This window comes from Vollenhovia emeryi, unplaced genomic scaffold, assembly GCF_000949405.1.
Source record: "Vollenhovia emeryi isolate VEMERY1.0 unplaced genomic scaffold, V.emery_V1.0 DF939180.1, whole genome shotgun sequence".
NCBI lineage: Eukaryota > Metazoa > Arthropoda > Insecta > Hymenoptera > Formicidae > Vollenhovia > Vollenhovia emeryi.
This window is the reverse complement of record NW_011967186.1, coordinates 1008382-1027600: the sequence shown is the minus strand read 5'-3', so window position 1 is coordinate 1027600 and position 19219 is coordinate 1008382. Positions and strand designations below refer to the sequence as shown.

At 44.9% G+C, this 19219-nt stretch overlaps 1 protein-coding gene across 4 annotated transcripts in view; it reads right to left on the bottom strand.

The window, feature by feature from the left end:
• Positions 1-10154, bottom strand: part of LOC105563157 (sn1-specific diacylglycerol lipase alpha) — a 56067-nt gene extending 45913 nt beyond the window's left edge. For 2 of the 4 annotated variants that reach the window (XM_012014521.1, XM_012014523.1), the window contains exon 1: positions 3523-3840. In XM_012014521.1, the coding sequence (XP_011869911.1) occupies positions 3523-3655 (133 nt within the window). In that variant the 5' untranslated portion in view covers positions 3656-3840. Of the gene's footprint in view, positions 1-3522; positions 3842-9885 lie in introns of those variants that run through there. The other 2 variants (XM_012014522.1, XM_012014520.1) reach the window with 2 other exon arrangements.
• Positions 10155-19219: the final 9065 nt, after the last annotated feature.

Genomic DNA, 19219 nt, shown 5'->3' with positions numbered 1-19219 from the left:
GCCTGAGCGCGCGAAATCTATCATTGGTGAAATATACTCACTTATTATTTAAAAACTGTTACAGCCTCGACATTTTTGCATTAGAATTTTTGTCCTAAAATTTTCTATTTCAAGTTTTAGTACACCCTGTATATGCTACGGGGAAAAATGTGTCGGTCAACTATATTTTCCGTTCAAGTATAAACTGTGAACGTGCTCGACATGTAAATTGTATCGATGCGCGCCGGTTGTTTTGTCTGTCGATTAATTATAAGCTCTCGACAGTCGAATAAAAATTCCCCCCCGTTTACATTATCCATAACCGTATTGTTGCAAAATAACTCGCGCTTTCCGTGCGAGCGCGTGAAAAATGAGGCGCGCCGCGTGGGACTTTCGTTTCTTGCGTATCTGCAAATTTTAATTAACCTCGTTGCTCATCTCCACGTCACATCGGGGCGTGCAGGCGTTGCACGTGCCCGATTATACCCACTTACCGCGAGCACGGCCCACTACGTTCGTCTAATAATATGTGAAGTTATGCCGGGGCGCTTAAACGGCGGCTATGAAATAAACAAAATTCCCTGCGGAGGTTTTTAATTTTCGCTCGCGCTCTCGCTCTCGTTCGATTATTCTTCCTACAAATTCGCGCGATCCGCACCCACAGAAAATATTTCCGGATCCAATGCTATTGCCAAGGGGGTAACCACTTAATGTAATCATGGGACAGTGTCTCCGAAATCATTATGAAACCTTTACGAAATCTCCACGTAATCCTTTTGCCTTCCTTTCCAAGTTTTTTTTACTTGTTAGACAATGAACATTAAATTTGAACATTTTCCCCAAAAATTTACTTCTTTCAGTGAATATCCAAAGATATATCATAGTTCACGCCTATAGGCGCGTATGTTTTGTTTCATAATAAGACTGAAGTAGTTGCCGTTAGGACAGTGAGTTGATACACCGTTGCGCGCTTTAGAACAATAAACAGTAGACACAAATACGAAATTACTTCTAGTCAAGACCACGGTTAGACTGGTGGGAAAAGTGGGAAGCGAGGAAACATTTCTACCTAACCGAATAGTACAATCCTAATTGAAATTACCTCTACAAGTAAATGCTTATTAGTAAAATCAAAAAGATATAATGTTTTGAGGAAATCTAACAGCTCTTAACAACGTCGCCTATTTTTAAACGGGCATATAAGAAACTTACTTGCAATCAGATGAAATCGTATGAAATCTAATGAAATCGTGTAATCGGTCGAACAACATTTTAGCTAGCGATTAGTTTCGAGAAAACGCGCATTCAAGTTCTTATAGCTAGGCCACCACGAAAAAATGTATTAATTCTGCATATTAAAGCGTTCTCTATTTCAATAATTTTGCATTGCCAGGTGGATATACGTGCGTAAGTTATTTTATGTTAATCTGGCGCTCTTACTGCTTTCTAGCCTTGTAGGACAACGGATATTTCTCTAAGAAACACAGACAGTGAGTTAACTACAATGGCCAAAAAATGGTGATACTGCTTTGCGCAAATGCGTCAAGAATACTTTTTGTCTCAATAACAGAAATCCTTTCTGAGGGTGCGTCATCGGGGAATGATGGGCGGCGCGGATTTTGCGCAACGTCCCGAGTGAAATCGCGAAATGTTAATCGAGACCGGAATTCGCAATTATAAAGTTTCCGCGGCGCGCGTTAATTTCACGGCCCTTCATCGCGCTGTACGAATGGAAAGTCGTGACTGACTGCGCGGTAGAACGTAAAAACGTCGTGTAACACATTCAAGCATGTATGCACGCGTACACTCGTAGCGCGACGATGTTATATCATCGCCCGCCGGTGTTATCAAACTACACGCGATACGTTTTACAATAGTCCCGAGTCTCGAGAATAAGAATAACGTATGCGTTGCGAATCGATCAACTGAGTCTAGAATTGTTGCACAGAAAAGGAGAATGTTCTTTTTTTTTGGAAATGGGTTTTGTTTCAACGTGAAAATAAGATTATGTTAAAACAAGAAAGACCTTACTTGACTGAAGCAACTTCGTGCAATTCAATCGAGAAAAATATATCCTTATTATTTAGGAATAATTTTCTGGAATGGAAAGGAAACGATATTGGATAGAAAATAACATATTTTCAAGTCGACGGTTATGACGATTACTTAAAATAATTTTGTTGTCAAAATAATTGTATTAAAAAAATGGCGCTTATACTTGGCGTCTTCTTTTTACGTTTTTTAAAAGTGGTGGTTTTTTAAGGTGATATAACCGGGGCCAATGTTCAGCCAATGCGCTGTGCTACTAGGGACACTTTATTTTCAATATTATTCGAAACATTGGAAGATACGACGTTTCGATATTAGAAAACGATTTAAAATTTACTCCCCCTCCCTCTCTCTCCTTCACTCACTCGTAGAAACGTGCAAGCCTGTTTCATTCCGGCCGCGAGAGGTATAAAAAAAAACCGCGCGTATTTTTAGCCCGGTGTGCACAATATCTACGTCGCGCGTGTGGTCAATACACGGGGGGGGGGGGGATAAATTTACATTCTAATCCCACCGGGGGTAGCGTATTAGCGGTAAAATCGACCGCGTGCGCGACGCTCACAAAGCGCGACGGGAGGGGAAAAGGAGGAAGAGAAACGACAAAGTGAAAAGTAAAAACGAAGGAAGCTGCCGTTGTTTGTCAAGAACTCTCGCGCGCGAGAGGTAAGCGCCTCTCTCTATGTTCGCGCTTATTATATACTTGGTTAGATAAAGGGCCCTCGACGAGGACTCGGCGAGCGATCCTCCCCTCCGTTGAATCGCGCGCGACTCAGCGCGCGCGCCTAGCAATCGTAAACACGCGCGTTTTAAGGGCCGCTCTCTCACCGGAAGACGCAGCCTTCCGGCGAACGATCCCGCGAAAAAGTCTTCCGCCGCGGTTCTCCCTTACGGATTATCGCTTCTGCGCGAGCCCTTGCGAAAAAGTAACGAAATAATTACTACGCTGGTAAGAAGAATATTTTGATCCAAAGAAATATTACTTTACTCGAGAAAATTATTCATTGGCTCCTAATAGCTTATTAACTTAAATTTACAAAGTGATAGGCAAATTGAAACATGCATTTCTTTAAGTATTTATTAAATATGAAGCAGTGGATAATTTTAAATTGGAAAAAGTTTACTTTAATTCCATAAAATGTTTGCTAAGGCGCAAGTTTCGCGGCGAAGAAAATTGAATCTCTTATTTGACAAAAGCAACAATTTCATTCAATAAATAATATATTCCACGTATTCCACGAAATCTTTCGTTGAATGTAGACAATGTAACGATTCAAATTAATTTACTCGACATAATACATAGATTTCCTTAAAATTTGATATTTGTGTTTAAATCGAATAAATATTCACTTGAGTAAAAACAATGGATTTAAACGGCCCTTCCTCCCCCCTCACGATTGCCGCCATTCTTCCCCACGTTTCTCACGTTCGATTCAAACGAGCGGCATCCTCGCGGATTCGCGGCGAGAACGGGACGGACGAGGGCCGGATACTCACTCGAGCAGGTGGACGAGACACAGGACGGCGCCGGGCAGCACGAGATCGTCGCTGCCGACCCTCCATCGTCTGCCGAACGCGACCAGGCTCGGCATCTCCCGTTGGCGTCCCCGCGGACGAGCCGTGGCGACATAACCTACGCACGCACGCACGGCACGCAGGGCGCGAGCGCCGGACGATTCAAAGGCGCCCACGTTGCCACGCGGCCGCTCCGGGCGACGCGCTCGACGGGGAAAGAGGATACGCGCGGCGCGGCGCGGCGCGACATCGCGGGGGAAAGAATCGGACGCGGCCGAGCGACCGAGCGGCGAGGAGCGGGTGCACGGACTGAAGAGGGAAGGTTGAACGTACCGAGCGGAGTCGAGTCCGCGGCGGATCGAACCAATCAGCTGACCGGCCGCGCTGAAACGTGGAAACGCGGAACGACGCGCCACATGCGATCGTACGGCGCGATTGCGGTCGCCCGCGAGGGAACGAAAATGACAAATTGAAATATCGGGGGAGCGACGCGTCGTCCGTTCCGCATGATCGCGCCATGTTAAGCCCATTAGCGTGTCCTTTATTTAAATTACTACTCTGTTTAGCCGTTTGCCCTGAAAATTAATAGTCGATAAATGATAATGGCGGTTCGGTTTGAAACTCGAGCCTGTTGAAAGGGTTGCTGGGGAAGAATGTTCGTATTTCAAACGTCTCTCGTCTCGGCCGACGTAGCCTTCATTTAAATTATCACGTTTTAAACGTTGCCTTTGAAATTAATAGTCGATAATGGCCGACCGATTTGAAATTCGAGCTTGGTAGAGGCCCGCGTTCCACGATGCTGAAACTTGGTTCCAACACTGAAAAAAATTTCTGGTTGAATATGGACGAATCAGATAATTCCTTTAGGATTTACCAGAATTCCTTTAGGATTTACCAGAATTCCTGTAATCCTACAGAAATTCTGGTAAATCCTAAAGGAATTCTGGTAAATCCTAAAGGAATTCTGGTAAATCCTAAAGGAATTATCTGATTCGTCCATATTCAACCAGAAATTTTTTTCAGTGCGGGCGCCTCGTCGAACCTGGGACCGGAGGATGCGAAAACGCGGAACGCGCGGAACCGCTCGGCGCAGCGCGCGATTCGGAAATCGGCAAACCGGAGAAGCCTTTATTAGCAATGAAATCCGAAAGTATTTTTGATCAACGCGATCGCGGCGTGGCGTCCAGCTGCTTGTTGCTGCACGATTTGAATCGAAGCTTCGAACGAGCGGTATTTCGGTCGCGATGCATCAAATGAAACGCGATTATACGCGATCGATGAAATGCAAATAAACGATCGCCTTTCCTTCCGATTGCGCCCATTTGCTCGTCGCGTTTCCTCGGAGAGGCAGAAATTTGCAAACGGCTCGAAACTGCGAGGAACGCGTGTTGTGAAAAGATCGAATCGGAAAAATGAAACAGACTCTCGCCGACCCTCGGGCAAATTTATCGACGTTACTTCGTGGGCGAGCGTGGCGCAGAGAAATGTGCGGCTGCTTAGTAAACAAGCGAACGAAAAGATACGAGTTTCAAATCCACGAACCCCGCTGCTCTTTTCGGAATCTCCCGTAGGGAAGTGGCAACCACCAGAGACCCTGTAATCAGTGACTAGCCACCAAGAGTTCGTCAAATTTCCTGCCAGCGAGAGAAAAACGTACCCCAAGGAGAAATGAAAATCAAGACAATGTCAATTTCATGTCATATTGACCAAATTTATGTCTTACTCTGGTCAATATGACATCAAATTGACGTCGTCCTGATTGTTCATTTCTCCTTGGGTAAGCTATCTCACTCGGAATCGTACAAAAGGCAGATATATGTTTCTCTCTCGCTCGCAGGAGTTTGACGAACTCTTAAGCCTCGTCTACATACAAGTCGTAAAGTCGTAGTCGTAAGAATAGTCGACTATGATTGATTAATTCTTACGTGCCTGACTGAATGGACCAATTACAGTCGATTATTCTTACGACTCTCATTGTAGACCCCGCATTATGGCCAGTCTCTGATTACAGGATCTACAATGTGGGTCGTAGTCGTAAGAATAATCGACTACAATTGGTCTGCGAATTGACCAGTCGCAGACTACGACTCTAGGACTCGCACTGTAGATCCCGCATTAAGCCTCGTCTACACAGAAGTCGTAAAAGTCGTAGTCGTAAGAATAGCCGGCTGCGATTGGTTAATTCTTATGTGTCTGACTGAATGGACCAATTACAGTCGATTATTCTTACGACTGCGACTCTGCGACTCGCATTGTAGACCCCGCATTAGGGGTGTAGTCATCCAGACGGGAGGTCTTTCCTTCGGCAAGGGTTAGCAGCCTACCGAAGACGAAGTAAAACCAAATGCTCAAAGTACCGGAACGAACTGGATAACACAGGCTTTTAAGCCTAATACACGAGGAAGAAGAAGAGGGAGATTTTGTAGGCGATGCTAAACGTCACGGGGCTGCGAGAAGCGATTCTCGATCATCGCTAATAATACACGGGAGAAGTGTTCTCGCGCGACCGACTTTTCTTGAAAAACAATGACCGGCTGCGCCGCGTAGAAAATATACGTGTAAAATAAAAATCGATTTCTCGAAAGCAACCCTGTCGCGTTGAATAACGATCGGGTCAGGAAAAATAGACCTCTTGCTCTCTGAAAGTCAATCAGTGGATTATCACTGAAAACGGTGAATATTCACAGATTCACGCTTCCCCGGCTGTGGAGCATCTGAAGATGATTTTAAGACGATCTTGAACATAAGATTTGACCGACCTTAGAGAGTAACTCCGGGCAAAAGGCGATGCATCTGCTATCTTTAATTTTCTTTCTAAGTGCCGAAAACTACGTTGGCTAGAACATCGATACCGTGCATCAGCTAACGAAGTAAATTTCGTATTCCTCCACTTGTTAAAGACCCGCGATTTGTTTGCATCGGTTTTATTGGTGAAGGTAAAATGAAACGTCGCGACGTTTATCAACGCGATTAGCTGCAATTTTATCTAACGGGAGCGACCTTTCCTATCTGCGCTACCAATCGCGACAGATCCGATCTGACACGCGGAAGATATCTGGTATCAGTGGTGACTCGCGAATGACGAAGGAAGACACAAGGAGATCTGTGTAACCCGTGCGTTTACACACAACGAACTCTGAAAATAACAAACCAATACCCCGTTCCAAGAATAATCAAGGCCGCGCTCGCACTCTTGAAAATGATCCCTCGTTTATATGCGGTGTGTCATTATTTTCGCTCGTTGCCGCAAGCGCAATCTCAAAGCCGTGCCAATGGGCGGAATTGCGATACACAATTAACGCGACTCGCGGACTCTCGCGAACGTTAGACCGTGGGCGCTAGCACGTGCCAAACAGCCCGCGTAAACGTTTGTTTTCGTGGACACGCATGCACGACAGACGATCAGGCACAAGAAGGTAGCCACCAGCTAAAATGTTGTCCGATTTATGATTTCATTACATTTCACACGATTTCATCTGATTACAAATAATTTCATCTAATTGCCAATAATTTTCTTATATGCACGTTTAAAAATAGGCGACGTTGTTAAGAGCTGTTAGATTTCCTCAAAACATTATATCGTTTTGATTTTACTAATAAGCATTTGCTTGTAGAGACAATTTCAATTGAGATTGTAGCATTCGGTTAGGTAGAAAACATGTTTCCTTGCTTCCCACTTTTCCCACTTTTCCCACCAGTCTTGATGAGAAGTAATTTTGCATTTGTATCTACTGTTTATTGTTCGAAATTTGCGCGCAAAGGTGTATAAACTCACTGTCCTAACAGCAACTATTTCAGTCATATTATGAAACAAATAATGCGCGCCTATAGGCGTGGACTATGATATATTATATATTTGGATATTCACTAAAAGAAGTAAATTTTGGGGGAAGATGAACAAGTTGAGAAATGTTCAGGTTTAATGTCCATTACGTAAAGAATTATTTAACGCCAGTAGTTGATTAACCAATGTAGAAAATTGCATGACGACCCATGGCTGGCAAATTCTAATTAAAGAAAATTCATTGCGACAAATAATAACCTCAGCCAGGGTTTGAACCTGGACCTCTCTACGCTCCAGGCGGGCGTCCCAACCAATTCGACCACCGAGGCACGTGGTAATATTTATCGCAATAAACAGTACTAGTACTGTTGCAACTTTCTACATCGGTTAGTGTTCATCAAGCAAAGAAACTTGAAAATGAAGAAAAATGATTACACGGGGATTTCTTAAGGAATTTACAATGATTTCGGAGGCACGAATACGTCAAGTGGTTAGGTTACCCCTTTGATCAGGCATTGAATTCAAGATACCTTCGTTACACGAGGTGAGAAATTCAAAATTCACAGGTGAATTCCTGCAGAAATGTCCCGCGCGCACTTTGCGCGCAAAGATTCTCTTCCGGTAAAAATGTTCTATTCCATTTAGATTTACGACTGTACAGAAAAGTAGTAGGCTTAAAGATTTGTTAAGTATCAATCTTTTCCGCTTGTAACGACTGACGAGTACAGTTGTCGTCGACTGAATTTCTGGGTAGACAGAAAGCTCTCTCGTCGAATTTCCGCGCAGTTTAAAATTTTTTAAAAACATTTAACTTAAGAATTTTTTAATTATTATGGAAGCATATTGCCTGCCGCGTTTTCCCTTTGCCGGAATTTTAATTTTAAATTCCACTTTCGTAAGTTTCATCCAGACATTTACCAGTCCGGGTAAATAGCTTCAGCTTCGTGGATCTAGTCGGATGCACGTTCATAGCGGTACGTAGATACCATGGTACATATTCGCGCAATCAATTAGCAGATCGCGGCGGAAATGAATTGACTGGAATCTGTGAGAGAGTTCCTAATTGGCGCGCGTAAAATCGAATATATAGGTCGAGTTCGAGAACCCTTCGGAGATGAAACATGCGGCGTCCATTAACGTCCGGGGTAACAAGACGAGTAACGTTCCGGCGAAATTGCATTTCTTTTTACAAAGTTGCAAGATAATTTGGCAAATAAAATTCAACGTTTTGCACGGTGCGTGCGTCAGAATCTGCGACGTTAGTCGACCAAATGTAAGCGGAGATAGCTCTTTCTTTCAGTAACGTTTCTAAGGAAATGCATCAAGTCCGTTCGCGTAAATTGCGAGTAAGTTTTACACCAACGTGATTTCAATTTTAAGAAAAAAAAACCTTTACTATTAAGAGGGAAAAATGTCTTGTGACACAAGTGTCTTCGAGACTTTCTCTAAAATCAGCTCTCTGTAAAATCGACATCTGTTGCTAAAACGTCTCAAGTTTTAATAGCGTATTAAATAGCGCTTAAAAATTTGAGAGATATACAACTTTGATGACTACGCGTGGATAATGATGGGGGGATAATTTTGTCACTAAATTGCAATATAAACCGTATCTCGATCCGTTAACGATTAAATGCGACGTTTTCGAATTATGTGTCTCGGTTACTTTGTTCAAGGATTCATGATACATTATGCACGGATTAAAACGCGCTTACGGATACGCGCAGCTGGTTCGTTGAATATATCTAAATTTACAATGGGGCGATGATAATAACGTGTCTTACGTGCCTTATGACCTTATCGTAAAAAGCGCGAGTTTTAATTCCCTCAACGATCACTGACAATAATTGCTATTCAAACGTGATCTAAATTACTTCGGAAAAAGTACGGAAAGTAAAAGAGACAGAAGGGAAAGCGCACAAAACGTAATTATGTAAGGTTTTAATGCATTCCGTTGGAAACTAGTCAAAGGCTCCAATCTTTTCTAGTTTCATTATTTAGATTTAAAGGATCGACAATTTTACGAATCCTGCATTCGCCACGAACTTTATACGTTTCCAGTGACAAAACTAACGGGAATCTTGTACAGATCGGAACACGTGGAAAGATTATTTACACGGAGATAATTTTCTCTTAAAATTTATCCTGGAAATCGCGCGATCGCGGGACAACGCGGCACTTTGAAGAATTTTATGAGAGCTCCTTAAAAATTTACCACACCTTTTTACCGGTAATTACGCTTAATATACATCTTACTTGCAGGGTAAATTTTTTAACGAAAATTCTCTCCGTGTACTCTTATTCCCAACTGCAACGAAACGGGACGGAGAATGGTCGAGAAAGCAAAGTGGAGCATTGCCATTAGACGAGACAATCTTTAAGTACTTAATTGCATTGTGTACTCGCGACGGCTCCAAGAAAAATTGGCTCGCGAGCGCGAGCACGCGGTACATCGCACAGCTGTTCGCCTGGATCCTCTCTGCTCCGTTTTACATCCCCTTTGGTCTCTCTCTCTCTCTCTCCGCTCCCTCCGTTTCACCCAGCCGCTTATTCGCGTCACTCACCATATGAGATGCAGGATGAAGAGGAAAGCGCCGGGCACGACGAGGTCGTCGCTGCCGACGCTCCAGCGTCGCCGGAACACCACGATACCAGGCATCTCGCGTCGCGTCGTCGTCGCCGCCTTCGTCGTCGTCGACTTCCATCCAACAGGCCGGCGAAGCCCCGCGAATCCACCTGCTCACACGCGAATCACCGCGCGACCCGCCCGGCCTGCCCGGCGCTCGCGGCGGGCAAACAGCGGCGACCGACGGCGACGCCGACGTCGGCGTCGCGTGCCGCGCCGACCGACGCACTGACAGCTGTGACCGTGGCTCTTATCGCGGCGTACGTCGTCCATTCTTCGGCGGCCCTGCCGACGACGCCGCTCGTCGCCGCGACGGCCTCCCCGCGGCTACCACCGACGGCGCGCCGACGAGCGACACGACGCCGCATCGCGCCGCCCGGCGCGATGTAATCGTCGCCCGATGACTCACTAATTTATTCACTGATAAGACACTGGACGAACGGACACGTCAAACTGTCCCTCGATGTCCTTCGACGGTCCGCGCGAGGTTGAAAGCTCGGCAGCCTGCAAAACAGAGAACGCTATTAGTGGAGAACACTATCGGGCGCGATCGAAACCGCGAGAGATCGGTCTCGGGACACTTTTATGCCGTCCCGTCGTCAAATGCTGTCGGGCCCCTTCATGTTACGGAAAGATCGTCTTCCGAGACCTCTTTCAATAAATTTCCCATCGAAACGGTGGACGGGGGGGAAACGTTCTCTTCAAATTTGCCCTGAGAATCGTGCAATCGTGGGACAACGTGGCGTTTCAACGAATTTTACGAGTTTTCCGAATTGAGTTGAGAGTGAAATTTGAGGAAAAAAAAAACTCCCATAAAATGCTTTCTCAGGCAAATTTCAAGGGAAAATTCTCTCTCCCCGCGCGTCTCGTTGTGTGTCTTATACTTCCAACTTGCAATGTACATTGCTACAACACTCTTCAATCGAGTGCGCCGGTGAAAAGTTCTATAAATAGTTTTCAAGCACGGAAGCGATTTTTCCGATACAATTTTTTTTTTTCTCAAAGTACTGGAGTATTCTCTATTCTTTCGATAATAATAGACGCCGAGCTCCATCGTCTGCGCACACAATTTCCCCTCCGTTAAAAGTGTTGAAATAATCGAGCCCGTTTACTCCGCCCCGTAATTACAAAGTATCGCCGACATAATCGTTTTGTAAACAACGTTCAATAAACGGGGCGGGTCGGGCTAGGCGGTCCGACTGCGAAAATTGCGAATTACATTGTCCAAGCTCGGCTTGTGCGCGAAGGAAACTCGAAGAAACACCGCACGCCGCGAGCTCTCGCTCGTCGTATCTCAAAGGGACAGCGTCGCGCCTGTTCGCGTTTATAGAGTTAAGTATCTCTGAATTGTGCGAGAGAAACTTCCCGTCGGAGAGAGTAGTAGAGCCTCTCTCCCTCTCCCCTCCCTCCTCTCTCTCTCTCTCTCTCTCTCTCTCTCTCTCTCTCGTAAATCAAGGCGCGATGGCACGTTTTGTTCGCGATTCCTCGCGTCGCTCGCGATTGACTTTTATGAATGGACGTTTGTAAAATGTGACGAGCGCGGCGCGTACGATAATCTCCGTGCAACAATTTTTACGCGATATGAAATCGCGTACGTATAAGGGCCATCGCACACAAAATTGCATAGTTGCATATGCACAGCACAAAACAGTCTAGACCAATAAGCATTTTATGTAAATCAATCATGGCGACTCAATGCTCAATGTTCATTGGTTTAAACAGTTTTCATGCTATGCACATGCAGCTATGCAATTTTGTGTGCGAAGGCCCTAATCGTGGATATCGATTAGGGTCGCGTGTCATGATCAAGTGTGAAATTTTGGCGCGCGCTCGACGGAATTTCGATGCGTAATTGCTCACAAATCTGTTGTGAGCATTGAATTAATCATGTTTCGCATTTCGCGTTTCACTGTTAGAGAAAAGTCTACCGTAGAGATTGTGTTTTTTTTTAAAGAAACCGGCGCGCATGACAAAGGTGGAAAGAAACGGCGTATGAATTCACGTTTTAATAAATTACAAAGTATGGGCGACCTACATCTTGCCTTAGACCCTTGCATTAGCAGTTTTCTATATGTCGTTTTGTTTTTTTAATTATTCAGCTTATTTCTTCGCAATAGCAATTTTCGTTATTGTCGCACGAAACTCGCCCAGTTAAGTGAGGAACCCAAGCGACACTTATTTCATGAAAAAATAATCGCAATAGGTCGTAGACTTGGAAGTTTTCGCGTCTCATTCTGTTACTTCGTATATTTGACGAAGCGTACCGTAGTTTCACGCGACTCTATTTGCAAAATTTCGTCGACGGCGATAGAAGGCAAAACGTACAAAAGTTATGAAAATTGACACTCTCCTCGTTGTCCCCGTTTCCGCAGAAACAGCTTGAAGCCGGCCAAGTTTTAAATGGCCGGTGTCAACGACAAAAGCGGGGTGTCGAGAAACGAAAAATATTCAAATTATTTAGTCGCTGGTGATATTTTACACCGCGACGATATTGCGAAAAATACAATACAGGACGTAGAATAACAATCGGTGCTTCCGAGACATCGATAGCGGGGAGATTCGCTCACAATTTCACGATTGCGTGGCGCAAATACGTTCGTGCGTGCTGATATTTATATTATTCATATATAATATAGTATAATATAAATATAATATAAATATAAATGTATATATATTTTTATTATAATTATTATATTATATATATAATTTATCAATTTTTATAACAACAAGCAACAAGAAAAGAGAGAGAGAGATGCCATTCTAAAGTGTATCGACGAATTGCCTTTGAAGAAAATAATCCCGAGCGTGAAACGTGTACACTTATAATCTCGAAAAGCACAGAATACTGCATTATTGCGAAAAGACGTTGCGAGCGTCGCGCGTGCTAAAAGTGAATTGAAATAAATTCCAGATTACCCCGGAACACACGTACAGAAGAATATATAATTGAAATACTGTTCTATTTCCATTCTTTCCCCTGGTCTGTCTTTAATTTTCGACCGCGTTATTTGTGGAACGACTAAAAATAAGCCGACCCGTCGAAAACAATTACATTGTTTAGTATTAACTCGCTCCCGATTTATATCTCCACGAGTTCCCCGACGTGCGGACACGCGCGAGACTCGCGGGCAAGGGAACCCGCCGTTAAATCGAAGAATATACCGTCGACGGCCGGGAGGGCTCGATTCTCGAATTCATTCGAAAGAGAGATACCGTTATGTATTCCGCGATAAAGCTTTCGCGAGGATCAATCCCGGCTGCGAGAATAAAAAGGGAACTAAATCTTTGCAGCTACCATTTCGCGCTTTCAACTTAGGCCCGCTTTCACCAACGTTGTTTAACTTCGAGCTTAGCTTCGTGTTATCTCTTTTCAACTGTTACTTTAGAAAGAGACAAACACGATTTAAACTAATAGCAAATTCGGTTGGTTGCACTAGAGCGCACTGAATGCACACTAAGCCTTGTTTACGGTCAATTCCTACATTTAAAGATCATCTTAAGTACACAGTTGGTAAATTTGTGTTTTCTTCTTTAAGAAAAATGCCGGTGGAAATTTTTGTGCTAAACGTTTAACGCATTCACGTGTTAATGTAACATGTTGCTCTTGCGTTAACTGACGTCAAATGTAAAATTATTAAAATAGCTGAAAAGAAATGAATGTGTTAGGCATTTAACACAGAAATTTTACCCGGCATTCTTTTTAACAAGAAAACATAAATTTTCCACCTGTATACTGCTGAAAATCGCAGCGGTATACCCACAACTGTAAGGCCCGGTTTCACCAGACGTCGACTAACTTAGATTTCAGTTCAATTCGCGTCTTTCTAAAGTAACAGTTGGGAAGAGACAAAGAACGAATTAAACTAAGCTCACAGTTAGACAACGTTGGTGAAACCGGACCTGAATCGGTGACAATCCACCGATTGGCTTTTAGAGAGCACAGCAAAGTTGCAGTCGACTGGCTAGAAGCTGCGCGAGCAGCCGATCAACTTGCAGCTTTTCTGCAAGAGCCAGAATTTTCGCACACTCTCGCGAGTGAATTCGAGAATCGAGCTCTGCTCCGGAGCAGAAAGAGATACACGCGGGGCTCGTCCACGCGCTAATTCGCCGAGCCTACGCGAGTGCGAATATAATCGATATCGCCTAATTAAATTATCATACGCCGACGAGCGGCCGCGTCGCGCGTGAATTGCCGGCGGGATTGATCCTCGCGTTATTTTTGCCGTTACAAATTGTTATCGCCCCGCCGTTTATCGCCGCGGTGACGTAACGCGCGGCCTCTGCGATACGACGGATTTCGCGCGAGACACCCGCAGTTTGTCTTCGGGATCTGGAGGCAATCGACAGGGGGCCGACGATTTTACCACGAATAAGCCCGAGATCGGGAACCGACGGTTCTTCGCACGCAATTGCTTTACGCGATCCAACGCGAAAATATCGCGCGTTCATCGCTGCACGCGCCGCTGCGATAAGATCAGCCAGTATCAGCCGCGGTCTAGTCACAACAATAAATCAACGAGCTTACCAAAGTTCAACTCGATAGCTAAACCGCGACGATCGTAATTTCAAATTAGTCCAAGATAATACAATTTCGATCGATTCAACGGGAACTGAAGGACACGGTCGCGAGCGGCACACAAATGAAACGTACTCTCTAATCGAGCGGCGCCCCGAGCAATTTTCATCAACGTGTATTATTTTTTTGCATAATCCTTACACACCCCTGACGCGACGTCCCAGGATCGATGGCCAACTCTCGAACCGTCTCCACGTTCTCTTTCGGTTTTTTTTTCTCTTTTCGCTGAAGCCGAGATCGCCCGCGCGTCCACTGCGCGGACGACGGCGGTGGCCGACGCTCGGCGTCGGTCCCGTCAGCGCCGAGCGATGCCACCGGCGCGGCGCGGCGCGGCGGCCCCGCGTCTCTTTATCCCCTCGCGCCCGCTCACGCTCGCCCTCCGTTCCCGTGTCTCCGCGACGTCAGGATCGCCGCGGGTCAGCGTCTCGAGGCCTCTTCTCTCTCTCACGGTCCACCGGGACGCTCTCGAGGGATCCGCGCGAAGAGGGTAGACCGACCGCTACCGGGTCCGAGATCGCCCTGGAGCCTCGTACCTCCTTAACGTCATCGTTCCGTCCCCCTTGTCTCCTGTAAACGAGATAGCAGAGAAGCCCCGGCGCCACCGAGAGTCGCGTACGCTACCCACCGGCCACGTGCCGAGGGCGCGCAATCACGACGCGTCCGCGCCACCAGCGCGGGAGGAGCAGCACATCTCTCGGCGAGCACACCGACGGAGAGCGGCGAGGTACAGCGGAGCGAACCACCCCGAGGCGCGACTGACTGAACCGTGCCGGCACCGAGGTGGCACCCAAGACAAAGTCCCCCCCCCCCCTCGCCGGCGAGTCTCCCTCCGTAGCGGCGGCGGCGGCGGCGGCGGCGCCGAGGCGCGCTTGCGTCTCGACGCCGAGCGTCGCTTCGCGCCCCGGGAACGTTTGGGCCACCATCCCTTTGTCCGCGCGCGTGTACGCGCCACCCCCTCCGTTTTGTTTTATTTCATTTTACCCGCAGCTGCCGAAACGCGTCCGCCAGGTCGATCGGCAGTTCAACCCTTTCGTGGCCGAGTTACTTCCTTGTCCGTCTTGAGCGTTTTTTCAGCGACGCGCGCCAAGGCCTTCACGAGTTCGCGCACGGATCTGCTTAGCCGTGAGAAAGTCCTAATGTAGAGGGGAATAGTCGACTCTGATTGAAGCCCCTAATGTGGAGGGGAATAGTCGACTCTGATTGGACGATTTTCGTACGGTTTACGTATCAGTCCCAGTCTGCGATAGGTGATTTAAGCCCCGGAGTCTTAAGAAATTGACCAATCACGGCCGAGGGGGAGTAGAACGCGCGATTGCGATTAGTCAATTTCTTAAGGCTCAGGGTTTAAATCTTTATTGTAGATGGGCACTCACGTGTTAAATAGATTCGTGCGTGAAGGCCTCAAAATTCGGTAAGCTATTTACAAGTTTATATAAATATGTATATTTTTTAAGCCTATTTGCGAAAATGCTTAACTTTAATCTCGGTCTAATTCCTGTTTGCCTCTTTCTAAAGTTGGATAGAGAACGAATTAAGCTACGCTTAAGGACCGTATACACTGGAAGCAAGCAGCGAGAATTAAGGAAACCGTAACCTTTACTTATTAGTGTAAAAGGTAAGGTGCAGGCATAATTTTGTAAAATATTTATAGCACTGGTCGAACCGCGCTCTAATTCGCCGAGAGTAAGCGTCGGAGCTCAAGTAGGGGTAAGAAATGGAAATGATTCGTTTCTTTACTCCTACTCTGACTTTCCTACCGGAAATAATTCTACAAGATTCTACAAAAAATTAAATACAACCGCCAGAATCCGAGAAATTCTACGTAAGTTAAAAAATTGTTATAAAAATCACCATGAAAATGCAAGAACTGGAACACGTTTGTCAACTTTTGTAACATCCTACGAGTAAGCAGATGTTTTAACTCTTTAGGATTTTGTTTCTCCAATTTTTTAAACTAGTAGTAAAGTTTTGTGCTACAATAATTTTTACACAATTGTACACTTTCATGAAACACTACTTGCAATAACTTCTTGATTTGAGAACATCGTAATTTGTGGTACGATTTTGCAGATACTTTTACAAAAAACAGTAGTGTTTAACGTTTCAATGAAGATGTAAAAATTGCTACAAATTTCTACTTCAAGTCAATTTTTTGTAGTTACTTATAGAAACTTTTTCCGCTAGGATTCTTGCACCAGGCTTACTTCGTCCATCGTAGACGATCCTTCAAAGTTAAACGACGTTGGTGAAACCAGACCTAAGTTGGTGCGTCACGAAAGTATTAAGCAGTTGATTATTTATTGCATCGCGTTTCTCCGTATAACACTGTTCTTTCCTGTTGGTTTATTTAGGCATTTATACGTCGTATCGCATGCACGCAGATAAAATGCGATAGATTACGCACGATAGAATCACAGGCGAACGTATGGATAATGGAGAACGTAAGCGCGGATAATCGGAGCACTTCCGTCTCAGCATTCCCTTATCTTATCGCGCATACGTGACTTATGGACTTTCCACTGAATCGCCCTTTCCCCTGATTTTGAAATCGCTACTCATTGATAATCATATTCAGATTTTATATCAATGAATAAACGCGCGCGTACATCTAGATGGAGGGCGAGGGTGAACGCGACTACCCTCCGTGTACAGATCTCGCGAAAAGATCCGTCCATCATTATTCGAACACTCGGCGTTATCCAAGACAAGATATAAGATATAATTTTGACGTTACCTCAGCGTTCTTTTTCTTCACGTCCTATTCATTCGATTTCCTTCAATTTTGACTCCGATCATATTTCTCGTGTTTTTATTTATTTATCGCTTCGTGTTCACTGTGCCTTTTCGATGTAACGTCCCTGACCGCGGCCCTACTGCGGCTGTTGTGTCGGATGGACGTGCCCTCTTGAACACAGTTTTCTCCGTCCGATACTCGGAGACGGATGACATCTTTTTACAATGTAACGTTTGACTAACATACGCAAGTGTAGAGTTGTGAATTTCATTTTGTCTCGGTGGCTATACCGCCAATTGTTACACGAACGGCTTATAAATAATAAGTTTCTCCAAATTGTAGACATTTCCTCGAAAGGGACAATCCGGACGGTCGAAACGTTGGAATAAATTATTAAATGAAACCAGCCAGTGTAAAGTCGTTAAATAATTTTTCTTCCTGTTGGTATCCGAGATGTTCTAGAGATTAAAAGAATCGATACATTAGTACGGCAATCAAATCCAAATTGTGGCAATTGACTAGCGTAAGCGTTCAATTATGCACATTGTAAGATTATACGCGGAGAGAAGTTTCTCTTAAAATTTATCCTGAAAATCGTGTGATCGTGGGACAACGTGGCATTTTGAAGAACTACGCGAGTTGTTTAAAATTTCGCTATACTTAGTATACATTTTACTAGTAATTTTACTAGCGAAACGTATGGTAAAATTTCAAAAAAAAACTCGTTAAAAAATTCTTTGAAATACCGCGTTGTCCCACGATTATACAATTTTCAGGATCAATTTTAAAAGAAAATTCTGCCCGTGCGCTCTCTAAAGCTTTCGGAGTGAAAACGGAACCATGGAGTAAAATTCATTACATAGCCACTCCATTGAAGTAAATATTTTCTCCACTGGAATGAATATTTCACTCTGTTTTCACCCCAAAAATTTTAGAAGGAACACGTCCAATTAAAAACGCAATAATAGTTTTGCAACATACGTTACAATTTCACCGATCCGATTGTGCGACGTATGGATTTCCCGAAAAATAATCCGTTTTCGTTATTTTAACACTTGGCGGTATCCATGATATCCTGAAGATCAAAAGAATTAATGCGCTAGTCAGGTCCGAATTGTAGCAATCGATTGTAGGGCAAGCGTTATTAATCGCAAGATTGTATCCGGATCGAAGTATTCGTATATAATATTTTTACAATGCGTTACAACAATTTCCACCAATTCGATTGCAAGTGGAACCGCAACGTCAAGCGCTCGTTTTATTTTCGCGTGGTGATGTTTTAATTCGACCCCCAATTCAATTAATTCGACGTAATTATTACTGGGAGCGCTGAAAATGAACGAGTTGCAGCTCAAGTAGCGGCCGCGATTAAATTTTCACTTGAAGAATTGATTGCGGTTTAATCGAGAATTTAATCGGACTGCGAGTGAGCCGATAATCCTATTATATCCCACGTAAGACGGTGAATTACATTCGCCCCGAGATCGATCGACTCGATCGCGGTAACGGAGACGTCGCGCGCGAGTAGCGGCACGCGAGGAACGTTTCGGGAAAAAAGCGGGGTGATTCATTTCTCTCGAGGGAAACGACCGCCGGGGCGAAGGGTCCCTCGTGTCCTGTCGCGGGTCGAAGACGCGTCTCGATAAGGACACGCGCGTGGTTTATCCTCGCCCGGATCGATCGCCGGTCGTTCGCCGTTCGTCGCGAGAATTATCGTGACCTGTTTTTCTTTTTCTTTTTCATTCAAACGACCGATCCTTTATTTCCCGGTCCATTGTTCCCGGGGCTGAGCCGATTGTACTCTGACGTCGGCTAATTAAAATTTTCTCCGCTCTGTCCGCGTATTAACCGGGATTGTGTGTTACAATGGGAGACGGACATCAGCGGAACGGTAATTTACGAGTGGACGGACGTCGTCCTTTATTCAGCTTTTCAAGATGTGGATTAATTGAAAACCTGAAA